The 12959-nt window shown below is 53.9% G+C and overlaps 4 protein-coding genes across 4 annotated transcripts; 3 read left to right on the top strand and 1 right to left on the bottom strand.

The window, feature by feature from the left end:
• Positions 1 to 243: 243 nt before the first annotated feature.
• Positions 244 to 825, top strand: BDP81DRAFT_462455 (acetyltransferase; the record flags this gene model as incomplete). The annotated part of the gene is made up of 1 exon (XM_060593902.1): positions 244 to 825. The coding sequence occupies one exon, from the start codon at positions 244 to 246 to the stop codon at positions 823 to 825; it is 582 nt and encodes a 193-aa protein (XP_060443251.1).
• BDP81DRAFT_482429 (uncharacterized protein) lies at positions 687 to 4187 on the bottom strand (the record flags this gene model as incomplete). Its single annotated transcript, XM_060595007.1, has 6 exons — positions 687 to 1226; positions 1256 to 1724; positions 1835 to 1948; positions 2059 to 2333; positions 2496 to 3907; positions 4169 to 4187. The coding sequence occupies 6 exons, from the start codon at positions 4185 to 4187 to the stop codon at positions 1110 to 1112; spliced, it is 2406 nt and encodes an 801-aa protein (XP_060443250.1). The 3' UTR covers positions 687 to 1109.
• A 1064-nt stretch (positions 4188 to 5251) lies between these two features.
• On the top strand, positions 5252 to 6940 carry BDP81DRAFT_472941 (glycosyl hydrolase). Its single transcript, XM_060594635.1, has 2 exons — positions 5252 to 5736; positions 5768 to 6940. The coding sequence occupies exons 1-2, from the start codon at positions 5345 to 5347 to the stop codon at positions 6804 to 6806; spliced, it is 1431 nt and encodes a 476-aa protein (XP_060443249.1). The 5' UTR covers positions 5252 to 5344; the 3' UTR covers positions 6807 to 6940.
• A 3364-nt stretch (positions 6941 to 10304) lies between these two features.
• On the top strand, positions 10305 to 12872 carry BDP81DRAFT_451175 (FAD binding domain-containing protein; the record flags this gene model as incomplete). Its single annotated transcript, XM_060592602.1, has 4 exons — positions 10305 to 10606; positions 10663 to 10934; positions 10987 to 11357; positions 11433 to 12872. The coding sequence occupies 4 exons, from the start codon at positions 10305 to 10307 to the stop codon at positions 12870 to 12872; spliced, it is 2385 nt and encodes a 794-aa protein (XP_060443248.1).
• Between the last annotated feature and the right edge of the window lie 87 nt (positions 12873 to 12959).

Raw genomic sequence — 12959 nt, 5'->3', positions numbered from 1 at the left:
TTAAACATCCATTCACTCACTGAGTCTTACATATATCGAGTCTTACTCATATCGACTCTCTCACACAACCACACAACCTCAAGAAAACTCCCGAACAACTCACAATACGCAACTCACTCAGCGGTAAAATCACGCATCGCAATCATAACCACAACTCATCACATCTCGAGACCAACGAGAGAACAAGAACGTCAGATTACGCACCATACCAACAGCAATTGCTGCCAGACTCAACTCTTCAAAATGACAGTCTCAACCCCTCAAACTACATTCACCTTCCGCCCCGCAACACCATCCGACATCCCCATCCTCCTCCCGCTTATCCGCTCCGCCTACCGCGGCGAATACTCTCGCAAAGGCTGGACGACGGAAGCGGACTTAGTAGCAGACCAACGCATCGACGAGCGCGGTCTCTCAGCCAAGATCAATGAGCCCGAGGGTGCAGTCCTCATCGTCAACGACAACACCATCAATCCTAGCAGCGATGAGAAGCCTACCGCCCCGCTAGCATGCTGCGAAATCGTGCGAAGTAAACAGAACACCGACGTAGCGTACTTTGGCCTCTTTGCCGTCTCGCCGGAACGGCAGGCTGGTGGGGTGGGGAGGAAGGTGTTGGGGTATGCTGAGGAGTTTGCGAAGAGGGAGTGGGGAGTGACGGGGATGGAGATGTGTGTGCTTTGGATGAGGGGGGAACTGATTGCGTGGTATGAGAGACGGGGGTATAAGAAGACGGGGGAGAGGAGGGAGTTTCCGTATAAGGAGATGGTTGGCGGTGGTGCTTTGAGGGATGATTTGTGGTTTGAGGTTTTGGAGAAGGAGTTGTGAGGGCTGTCAGGGTCAAAGAGGGGGCTAAGAATGGTGATGGGGATATGGTGAGGGTTTTGATGGTATAAATGAGAGTCACAAGGACTCAAGTGTTGATGATACGTGAGTTGGACAGTGTTTAAATAGAGGGAATGGGCTTATTTCATAAGACTTGATAGATATTGAGAGCGAGACGAAGATTAAACTGAGAGCTATCAGTTCTCACAAGCGTCCTAGAAATAAAAGACATGATGGACATATCACATTCGCCCCGTTCTCAAGCACTACAATCCCCAAGACAGGCCTTACGCAGGCCCAATCTGAACAGTTACACTGCTCCCCGAAAGAGGAACAGACCACCCGCCCCTCGCCTGTCCGATACCCGACGTCGTGACCTTGAAAGCACCCGTCCCAGTGGTACTCTCCAACCAAATGACTGCGCCAACGTAACAGAAACACTCTTCGAAGAAACAGTAAAACTGAAATCCTGGATAATCCCAGCATCAACACTAACAAGCACCCCCAAAGGCCCGATAAACACCTTTCTCCGAACGGCATCCTTCGTCGTAACGCTCACAGCCCCCGAATTCGCGGTAACGACACCTCCAAACGCCAACACGCCAAGTTCAGAGTCCTGAACGACGTACGTCCCAGATCCAAGGGCCAAACCCAAAAGGTTTGGGCCGTAGTCGCCGCTGATGCCGTCCCATTTCAGCGTGTCGGGCCAGCTGTGGAACGAGGCGGCGGCGAAGCCGTCTTGGTTGATGTTGGAGAGGTGGCCTGTGGTGCCGCCGTAGCCTGTGCGGAGGAGGTAGGTGTCTGTTGGGGCGGAGCGGAAGGCGGAGAGGAGGACGAGGGCGTTTAGGCCGGAGCCGTAGTGGTGGATTTGGCGCTCGATGCGGCGGAGTTTGCCGCCGTAGCTGGGGGGGGGGGGGGGGGGGTTGGTCGTTAGATGTGAGTTGAATATTGGTTTGTGAGAGAGACTGAGGATGATGGGGGCATATTAGTGTAGGGGGTAAAGAGTACTTACATGTTATCCCTGTAGCGGCGGGCGTTGCCGTTCCAGCCCCAGTGAGGAACGGTTGGCATGAAACCGAGGACGCTGTTAAGGGACTTTGTCGCGGTGTTTGTGTAGCCAAAGTACCTTTGATACGTGTAAACCAATGTCTGCAAGCAAACTTCGAACTGTCTCATGCTTCGAACGCCTCGAGAGGGGTCCCTCCATAGAATAGGTAGAAGGATCAGAAAACTCACTTTGCCCAATAGTAAACACCCTCCTGACCAGTCGAATCCCACGCCATCTCACTCCCAAACGGCACCTCCTCCGTATCCCACTGTGCCGCCGTTGACTTCATGGCAGCAGACAAAGCACTCGCCTTAGCCGTCTGCCACTCGCGGCCCAAATCGGCCAGAATCTCGCCAAACACCGTCTCTCCCATCAGTCCAACGCGGTTATACCCAACATCCCCCTTCATCGCCCGCATAACCGTCTCATACGCCTGGTTGAGGTACCAGTCCCAGGCATGGGTCTTAAGAAGAGCCGGGTAAGCCCGTCCGACGCGGTAGAGGGACCAGTAGGCGCCCGCAACGTGAACGTAGTTGTAGGCGCGGTCGATGGATTAGGCTGCTGCCTTGTTCCATGATGTCCAGGATGTCCAGTCTATGGCGGAGGAGTACGCATACCCAGGCACGGCAGCGGGCTCGTAGAAGAAGATTGCTTTGCGAACGGTAAAGTCCGAGGTCTGAATCGTTTTCCAGAGGACGCGGTCGACGAAGGCTTCGAGCTTGGTTACCTCGTCCGCGTTGGGCTGGATGGCCTGCTTCATGAAAGCCGAGAGATATGATCCTGCGCCAGCTTCATCGCTGAGACCGGCTACCCATGCGCGGGAGTCTTGCGTGACGATGGACTTGGTCTCGTAGTCGTAGGTCATCACCGAGGGCGCTCGACCAAAGGGGTCCGACGTGTCGTTGAAGTACTGCGCCGTGGTGAGGAACTTGTCGAGGCTGGTGACGGCCTCGGTGGAGGGCTTGGTTACGTAGTAGCGGATCGTCTGGATCTTGCCGTCGGCGTAGATCACGGTCAGGCGGATGCGGCCCCAGGCTGTCGTCGAGGGGGTGACCGTGTACTTCCCTGCTGAGACGAGGGTTACCGTCAAGGCTCCGGCTGGTTCTGAGGCGATGGAGCGGACTGTGGATTGGGCGTATTGGAGGAAGAGCTGCGCTGGCTCGCCTCGCGGGATGATGTAGCCCGGCACGCCGACAGCGGTAGGCGTATTTGTGCCGCGGACAGTGGCGTCGAGATCTCGGACACCCCCCTTTGCGACGGAGAAGCGCACGCCGAACTGGAGCGACTGGCCTGGCTGCAGGGTTCTGGAGGAGGGGGTATTCCACGGTGTCTGAGAGCGCCACTCGTTCTCAGCCCAGGCCTTTGTGAGGACTTGCCACTCGTAGAAGCCCTCGAGTGTCTGGCTGCCGTAATATGTGCCCTCGTAGCTGCGCTCGGCGAGGTTGCGGTATGCTTCAAGAGGCGTGTCGCCTAGCGGAGTGACAACGAGAGCGGCACCGGTGCCACGGGTGGGTGCCACGCGGATCTGGCCGGCGTGCATGCCGACGTAGGGATCCGAGAGGGAGCAGACGCGCTGCATATCAGCGGCATAGCGGTTCGTAAAGATGCTGTTGAATTCGGCCGGGAAGCCGAGACTACCAATCTCAATGGCAGCAGAGCCGGAGTTTTGGAGCGTGAAGCGCAGGCCGAGGTCGCCGGAGACATCGAGCCATTCTCGGGTGATGTTGAGCGGGCTGCCGGAGGGGAGGGTGGGGCCGAGACGGGAGGAGGCGAGGATGCCGGTGGACGGGGCGACGGTGGTGACGGGCTGGCGGGCCGCAGCGGAGTCCCCGTTTGTCCAGGCGGTTGTGCCGGATTGGCGGTAGCGGAAGGTGATGTCGCCCCAGTGGTATTGGCCGTTGCGGGCGCGGAGGGAGAGGTAGTCTAACGGGAGGAAGTCAAAGGTGTCGCCGGCGGGTTTGAGGGAGGCTAGGACTTGGGTGTTTTTGACGAGTTGGAAGTTGAAGTTCTTTGTTTGTTGTGAGGGTGATGTAGCCGCTGCTGAGGCCTAGGTTGTCCTGGGAGAGGGCGCCGGTGAAGAAAAGGCCGGCGGACACGAGGAGTGTGCCGAGGTAGACCATCGTGGCGAAGGAGGCAACCTGAGCCTTTGCGACCTTTCAGGTTGAGGATGAACTGGGACCTGTCGGCTACAGATTTGATGGCTACTTTACACAGCCATTGGGGCTTGATCTTATATAGTGCATTCAACAAGATGGCACAAAGGGAGTCGGTTACGTTATTGATGATGTTCTGACCTACCATGAGCTGAGGGGTTCATTGAGACGAACGACTCATCTGCAACCCAATATGCATATTGGAGGATGATGGCAATGCCACCTCGTGTCTGACATCGTGCCCGATCACACCTGTACAGATGCGGAACGGAGCTCGATCGATATTCTCCTTGTCATGACAGAATCAAACAAGACTACCTGTCGCATGTCGCTTTTGGCTCATGATCTCTGGATAACTTGTCCGGGACAGACGCCCGAGTGCGACACTGGATCGGGCGGCGGATCCGACTCTTTGCAGCAACCGCAAGTATTTAGAAATTGTGATGGACGCTTACCTCGAGACCACACACCATCTCCATATCTGGATAACCTCAACTTGGAAGGTCGAAGGATGCTAGACATGATTAAGCATTTTACCAAGCCCGTATCCTCCTTCTAGCGCAGGAGACTAGGCGGGTTAAACGCGGGGTACCAACGAGTACCAACAGCCCATCGACTGTTGAATGCAACCCTCAAAGTCGCCTGGTCTCATCTTGATTGGGCCGCAAATAGAGAATGACATTTGATGCCACTGAGGCTCCATCCTTCCAACGGGGGAATCAAAATCCACGCATGGTTCTCGCCGGCTGCGCGGCACCATGATAGATTATCAGAGATTGGTTTCCAAGACTCTTTAAAGAAGTTGAGCCGGGTGGGATAGGCTGAAATGATGAAATCAAGTGGGATAATAGGGCTGGTCATTAACCCAGTGCGTGAGGATGCGAGACCGAGTTGATGTTTACCTAATTGACTCTGTTAAAGTTCTTCGAGAAGGAGAATAATGAATTGACTCGGTCGATGTCATGGACACCCCAGTTGTGCCATGTTAAGGGGGGGCAGCAAAAGTACGAGGTCGCTTGGTGATTTTAGCGGACGATCTGGCGCAAAGCCAATATATTCGTGTCACTTACGAAATTCCAGGGGAAGCAAAAAGAGTGGATGCGCTTAACTAAGGTTATTCTTCTCAAAGAACTCAGACGATGTCTTGATGACTTACCTTAAGTATAAGCAGACCCACCCGATCCTAGGAACCCTCTAGTTTCACTTAGTCTCTCAGTCAACTCTCCGAATCACTGTGTGATTCTTCCATTCTTTTTCTTCTGCTTCGCTGTATCCCCTCCATTCGTTTCCCACTTGTGTGCCCGTGTGCCCCATCTCAAACATGTTCAACAACCTCGTGTGGGCGAGTCTCGCGACTTCGCTGCTGGTCCAGCCTCTGAGCGCGGGCCTCATCCCGGTCCGCCGGCAGTCCACCTCCACCACCTTCAAGTCCACCGGCAACCCGATTCTCGCCGACGGCTCCGTCTACTCGGCCGACCCGGCGCCGCTCGTCGTCAATGACACCCTCTACATCCTCTCCGGCCGTGACGAGGCCGGCCCCAACGAGAACGGCTTCGTCATGAACGAATGGCAAATCTTTGAGGCCAAGAACCCCGACCCGGCCGGCGCTGACTGGACCCTCCACCGCGACGTCGCCCAGCCCAACGCATTCTTCTCCTGGGCTGCCGAGGGCACCGCCTACGCCAGCCAGATCGTCCAGGGTCCGGATGGCAAGTTCTAGTTGTACAGCCCCGTTACTCAAAAGTCCACCTCAGCCACCGACCCCTTCGCAATTGGCGTCGCCGTCTCTGACAGCCCTCTCCGTCCTCGTCGACAACGGCAGGGTCTACATCTACTTCGGTACCTTCGGCTACCTCAAGGGCTATGAGCTCGAGACCGACATGGTGACGATCAAGGACTCCGTCGTCGACATCGACTCCCTCACCGGCTTCTTCGAGGCCCCCTGGCTCATGAAGCGTAACAGCACCTACTACATGCTCTACGCCGCCAACAACGCCGGCGCAGACTCCCCCTGCACGCCCACGAGCTACCACGCCTGCCACGCCTACGGCACCGCAGACTCCCCCCACGGCCCCTGGACCTTCCAAGGCGTCTTCGTCGACATCGTCTCCTCCACCACCTCCCACCCGGGCGTCTACCAGCTCTCCAACGGCAAATGGGGCCTGGCCTACCACACCCGCGACGCCGAGGGCGGCACGCACTTCCGCCGCTCCGTCGCCATTGACAAGATCACCTGGGACGACTCGGCCTTCCCGCCGGCTATCAACAAGATGGTCCAGACCAAGCGCGCCGCTGCCGCTGCAGAGCCGACGCGCAACATCGCGCCCAAGGCTGTCACCTCGTCGGCGGGCGAGACGCCCATCCAGTACTGGATCAAGTCCATCAACGACGGCCGCGTCGAGGAGGCGCCGCTGCCGCCTGACTACTGGTTCTCGTACAACGCCGAGCAGTCCCCTGAGATGAGCACTCTCACCCTGACCTGGAACAGCACTGTTGAGATCAACGGCGTTGCACTGGCGCTGTTTGCGGACCAGGAGGCTGGCGCCAACGTCGGTGTTGCGCCGCCCAAGTCGTGGACGGTTGAGTACCAGGACGGCACTGCGTGGAAGGCAGTCTCTGCCACATCATTCCCTACGGATGTCTCGGATGCGCCCAAGGAGGTTAGCTTTACGACTGTGTCGACCAAGGCGTTGAGGGCTGTTTTGACTGCCTCTGGAAGCGGTGGACAGTTTGCTGGTGTTGCTATCAAGGAGTCCTTTGCGTATGCGCCTACTGCTGCGTAAGGTCTCCTGTGTGATGGCGTTTTCCGGACCGTTGGCAGGAGATTTGTTTCCTGTTGATATCAACCTTCTTGTTGTTCATACTTTTATAGATATGTATACAGTCTTGTGTAAGATATGTAAATAAGTCAAAACCCTAAGGTCATCTTGGACACAGTTTCACCAAAGTAAACGTTCATTGCTGCAAAGTAGCGGGACACACTCTTCATTAAAAGCCAGTTGTTGAATGTATCATGACCGGCCTGGTAGATCTAGCCGAGACCGGATCTTCCCAAGTTCCATGCTCGCCCTTAGTATTGCCAGAGACTCAAGGTCCCATCCGTAAACCGCTGCACTATTCACCTGTGCTGAGAATGAAATAGCGAACCGAAATTTCATAAAAGATTGCAGCTCGTTTCGAAATGTCTGAAGTGTCTTGAACCGCCCCGTATTGCCTCCTCTACTCATAAATTCCCACGCATAGAGCTGTGACTGACTTTTGGACGAGAAGAGTACAATGAGGAATGGGTGACATGATGTTTATCTGCACATGTGGGAATCGAGATCCGCTTACTAAGTTGCTACTCAACATGTTCCAGACTTTGCGTTGCGCTCAATGTTTCAGGAAGTACTTTATCCAGAAAACAACAACCGCCATCTTGCAAGTTATCATTCAGATAGAAGTGGGAGTGAGTCGAAGATCAGATTGGTGAGAAAGCCGATGAAAGAGCAGAAGGGAGCGGGGCCAGGTACGTGAACGACTAGGCAGATAATACGATCTTCCTGTCAAGTTGGGGTGTTGACGCAGGGTGGAAGCTCTCAGAGGCCAACTACAGTTAGGGGTAGAATGATGAATTACTGAAATCTGCTCCTCCCTCGACGTGTACTCCCTGCGCTTTATATATATCTGAGCTGCTCCTTTGTTGCTTGGACTCCTTACTACCTCTAACTAGCCCCTATCCGGGAGGGCTCTGACACTTCCCCTCAGGCTTACAGGGCAGAGAAGCTCCGCAGAATGAGAATAATCACCTCAACCGCGGTATGTACAAACTCAACTGTAAAGATAACATATGTACGGGGTATGTGATTTGCAATGACAAAGCAACTCGTCAACGACACAAATCTTGATCGGGGTCCTAAAAGGATGCGTGAATGCGGGACTAGCACTTACAAAGTTGCGGGGATGCACATCGCCAGCTGCAATGAGACCCTATTGCTCCACCCACGCAAGGGGCCTGATGCATCAGGGGTCAGTTTTTGACAGAGTCTATTTGTCGTCAGATGATCTGTCGTAAAAGAGTTGTTCTTTCCACCTAAGAAATGTCGAATCGCCCTATAAGACCTAGTGTCGGGCCATTGGCTTGGGCGTCCGGAGACCTTCGAGTTACGACAACTTCATCTCATGTGGGGAATATGATGGAGTTGAGATACTAGAACTCATTACATCTTTAGTAATTAGCTTTGAGAAGAAATTGGAACGGGGCTTGGCTGGTCCTTTTGTGCACGCACTCGTGTACCATGGTGTGTAATCAGACAGCTTCTAACAGCGATTTCACAACAACATACCTTCATAACATTGAATTATGGCTCTGGTGTTCCCAAAATCAGACCCGTCGATGGCTTTTACGAAATAATCAATCAGTTGGTGAATGCTGGTGGCTGAAAGCAACTTGTTGACCCCCGTCATGGTATTGTCGTTCTACGCATCTAGTCTCAACTGCGGCTTATAAGTCATGCTCAAAGTCTATGCTCATAATTGCAAGGCCTAGTGTTCGGGCCCTCGGGCCTCTCCCTTCAACTCCTGCCCCCAATCGATGTCTACACTCACCCCTGCGTGACATTGTACACTCTCCCCCGCAAAGATCAAAGTAAGTGGAAAGCGGATTGCTGGGTGGTTCAGAGGTCTACTCGAGAGACTGGACGATCAATGTGGATGCGGGGAAACCCACCAACGTTTTGGAAGGGAAACTGCCGGCACCCGTAACATAAGCTAGACTACTATTTGATTAGTCAACCCGCGGTATAAGAGAGTTTCTAGTTTGACTTTGCAGTTATGTGTAGGAATGCCAAGTCTCATCGCACCCAGACTGTCCGAGATATGCTCGTACGGATACACCCGCAGATCTGCGGCTGGGTATCTAGTTTCGATGCTGCATGTAAGAGTCAAGTTCGACTCGCAAAAGGGCCGTGAATTCATTTGTCACATTGCCATAAGTTATGGGGACTAGAAAGAGTTCCTGTTCATGATCATGCTTCATGTATTACCAGTAACACCATAAGTACATACATCAAGACTACTTGATATCAGACGGATAGCTTTTCTAGTTGAAGACTACATACGAACGGTACTGCAAGTCATTTCTGTAGCAACCTCAACCTTTGCGGGGCTTCCCCGAGAATCAGTCAACATACGACCCGGCCCGCAATTACCTGCCGGGGGGCGCCCGGCCACTGGTGACGGGCAATTCTCCGTGTCCAGGGTACAAGGGATCTCCGCCGCGGCGGACGTATCAGCAGCTGTCATACGCGGCCATCGAGCTGCAATGGAACGGATACAATGTCACCATCGCTGGATGCCCGGGTCTCCTTCTCCTCCTTCACCGAATGGCCGAACAATATTCCAGGGTCTTGGTATGTCTAGAGCGACTCTAGAATCGAAAGATCCATGACAATGCGTACAACGTAAGCAGAGAATGGAGTTCAGAGTATCCACTCGTTTGAGAATCACTGGTCCGTTGGTGTAACTCGTGTGCCGTTCGATCCATTTTCGGAACAACTCCGGCGGCCGCTGCAGTGAAAGCCTGCTTGCCAAAGTCCCAAACCGCGAGTCCTGGTGGAGAAGAGGAGCCTTTTCGGACTTCGTCTTTTCTGCCATTGGGACATTGGTAACACCCACTTTGAGGATCGCTGGCAAGGTGGGTTTTGTTCTCATTTTCTCTCAGAAGTCGGCTACATAAGAATCCACGCAGACCCGACGTTTTCAGCGCTAATTGACTTGCGAACTGTCGACGATGCTTGAGTTGAGTTCCAAGTAGGAAGTTTCTTGCGCGAATAATTGCTTCAATTCCAACATTTCGATCGAAAGTTAGCATCGAAAACAAATTGTGAGTAAAATCGCTTTCTCGCTGCTAAAGAAGATTTCATTCCACCGTTCCATCCCCACGTGGGGCCGATTTGTATGGGTTTTGTCCGATGGCATTTCAGCTTCGTCTCGGTTCCGAGCTGCCTGCCGTGGATCATCGAGACCGTAATCAAGAATTCGCTCGACCTCTCAACTCCACCATCGTCGTCAAAGTCGTCGAACAATACGTCAAGAGTCATTATTGCCATTTCGGGTCGAACGCACTTTTATGACGTCCGCCATGGAGCTTTTCAAATTTTCATTGTATATAACGAGCTAGCGTGAGCCGGCTAGTGTGATTACTTTTGAAAAGCCGTTACACTTTTTGTATGACGAATTTCAAACAAAATAACTTATAGGTCGACTTTGAACCGAATCACTGACACTACATCATAGTCGTCATGCCTTCCAAGGACTTTACGGTTCTGATCGCCGGCGGCGGAATAGCTGGCTTGACCCTGGCGAATCTGCTTGAGCGTGTGGGAATCAACTATCTCATCCTCGAGGGGTATCGCGAGATGGCTCCCCAAGTGGGCGCGAGTATCGGCATTCTGCCAAACGGCTCTCGCATTCTGGACCAGATTGGGCTCTACGATGACATTAGGAAACTCATCGACGAACCTCTCTTCAAGATGTCCCTTCGCGACTCCAAGGGCAACCCAACGAGTGAATACCGTGGGGTCGGCCAGCAGATCAAGCAGCGGTGAGTAGGAGCTTGGTTGAGTAATCTCAATAAACCCTTCTGACATCAGAATGTAGGCACGGATACGAAGTTGTCTTTGTGGATCGCCAAATGATTTTGGATGTATTGTGGAAGAACTTGAAGAACAAGGACAGAGTTCTTGTCAGCAAGAAGGTTACACAAGTCTCAATCGAGCCGTCCAAGGTCAAAGTCGAAACCAGTGATGGCCAGTCCTACTCTGGTGACATTTTGGTCGGTGCCGATGGCATTCACAGCAAAGTCAGAAGCGAGATGTGGCGGCTCGCGGATAGCCTGGAGCCCGGCTACATACCTGCTTCCGAAAAGAAGGGTAAGAGAGCCCAGTGCGTTCTGTTTTCCATCATAGACTGACAGAAGGGTAGAATGCCTGCCGACGGTCTATAAGTGCATCTTTGGCATCTCCATCATCAAGGACTGGGAGGATGGCATGGTGCAGACTAACTTCAACAAGCACTTCTCCTATCTCGTCATCGCCGGCCCTTCAAATAGGGTCTACTGGTTCCTCTTCGTAAACATGGGCTACACACACTACGGCCCCGAGCTCCCCAACTATACCAAGGACGACGAGGCGAAGCTGGTCAAGGAGCACCAAGAAGACAAGATCGTTGAGAACTTCACATTCAAGGACCTGTACGCTGCCAAGATCTCCTCAGTTTTGACCCCGCTGCCGGAGTACGTCTTCAAGAAATGGCACTTTAACCGCATCATGACCATTGGCGACGCTGCGCACAAGGTAAGACCGCTCTCATTGGCAAAGTGGCCATACGAGCCGACTTTTGCATGATGTTTAAGATCTGACGTGTTTCAGTTGGAACCCATTGCCGGACAAGGAGGCAACAGCGCCATCGAAACAGCCGCAGTCCTGGTAAACAACCTCACGGAAGCTCTCAAGCAGAACCCATCAGGCGTTACGACGGAGCAAATCCACAATGTCTTCCTGGAAACCCAAAAGAAGCGAGAACCGCGCGTCTGGCCCCTCGTCCACAACTCGCACAAGGAACAGCGTTTCGCCGCCATGGAAAGCCCTCTCTTGGAATTCGCCGGTCGCTACCTCGTTCCCAACCTGTCAATTGACGAAAAGGAAGGGCCCTGGAGTACAAACATCGAGCCTGGCCACAAGCTGGACTTCTTGGACGTACCCAAGAGGCCGCGTGCGCTGCCGTTTCTCGACGAGCTGCCAAGCCAGAAGGTGGATTCCTCCCTCCTTCCGAAGCTTGTGGTGGGAGCCGTTCTTGCAGGCCTCCTTTTCCTGGCACAGCAGGTTCTGATCATTGCTCCCGAGGCGGCGAGCGGTGCCAGCTTCGTGGGTCAGCCTCTGAAGACTGAGTATACCGGTAATGCCCAGATCGATTCGGTTCTCGCTGTCCTCTCCTGGGCCTTCTCCGAGGCAACTTCTGGTTCTGACCCGAACATGAGACTTCAATGCCTCTACTTCTTGATCAACCTCGTGCCCATCATTTACATCTGGACGGTCGAAGGTTACCGCAACGGCAATCAGCTATCCCTCGTATCCTGGCCTTCCCTTTTCGCAGTCTACCAGCTGGTTGGCATCGGCAACATTGCACCGCTCTACTTCCTTATCAGTCTGCACACGACCAGCAGCGAGGTCTATACCCGTCCCACAGGCCGGCCGATCCCGTCAACCGTCGCAAAGGCGCTGATTCCGGCCCTGTGCCTCGGATACATCCTCCCCACCGCCCTCATGTTCATCCAGTACGGTGACTCTGTCGCTCAGCAGAACGCCATCGCCTTCTGGCAGCCTTCCCCGGTCTACGTCTCGATTCTCACCTGGCTCTTCTCTGGCATCATTTCGGTCGCCTCGCCCATCAAGTCACTGGACTGGGAGATCTTTGAAAAGAAGGACCAGGGCGCTCTGCAAACCGGCTACACGCTCGCGTTCGCCGTCGCCGCCATCACGCACGTCTGCGCTCTCGCCTACGCCGGCTTGAGCCCCTCTGTGTCTCTCTTTGAGACCTTTTTCGACCTACCAAGTGTTGCGTCCATGGGCTTGGGCCTTGACATTGGCGGATTCTGGAAATATGACATGCTTCTTTGTTTCGGCGCTGTTGCGGTCTGGTGTCTGTACACCGTCTATGAGCTCCGTCGGCTGGGATACGTAACAACAAAGGCCGCGATCGGGGCTGCGGCGGCCACTTTGATTGGACAGGTACTGGTCGGCCCTACAGCGACCTATGCCGGACTTTGGGCGTGGAGGGAGAACGTCATTACAGGATTGATGATCGAGTAAGATCTCCCTTCGAACGAGGCCCGAATGTCATCAACGGCGATCGCTGTCACAAGCTGCCAAGATTGAGTCGTTCAATGGACAATTTAG

Source organism: Colletotrichum phormii, assembly GCF_030913505.1.
Source record: "Colletotrichum phormii strain CBS 102054 chromosome Unknown BDP81scaffold_14, whole genome shotgun sequence".
Taxonomy (NCBI): domain Eukaryota; kingdom Fungi; phylum Ascomycota; class Sordariomycetes; order Glomerellales; family Glomerellaceae; genus Colletotrichum; species Colletotrichum phormii.
This window is presented reverse-complemented; position numbering and strand designations above follow the sequence as displayed.

Coding starts and splice junctions, on each gene's coding strand:
- BDP81DRAFT_472941 (XM_060594635.1), top strand. CDS start 5,345: ATGTTCAACAACCTCGTGTGGGCGAGTCTCGCGACTTCGCTGCTGGTC. Junction 5,737..5,767: donor GTCCAGGGTCCGGATGGCAA/GTTCTAGTTGTA, acceptor GTTACTCAAAAG/TCCACCTCAGCCACCGACCC.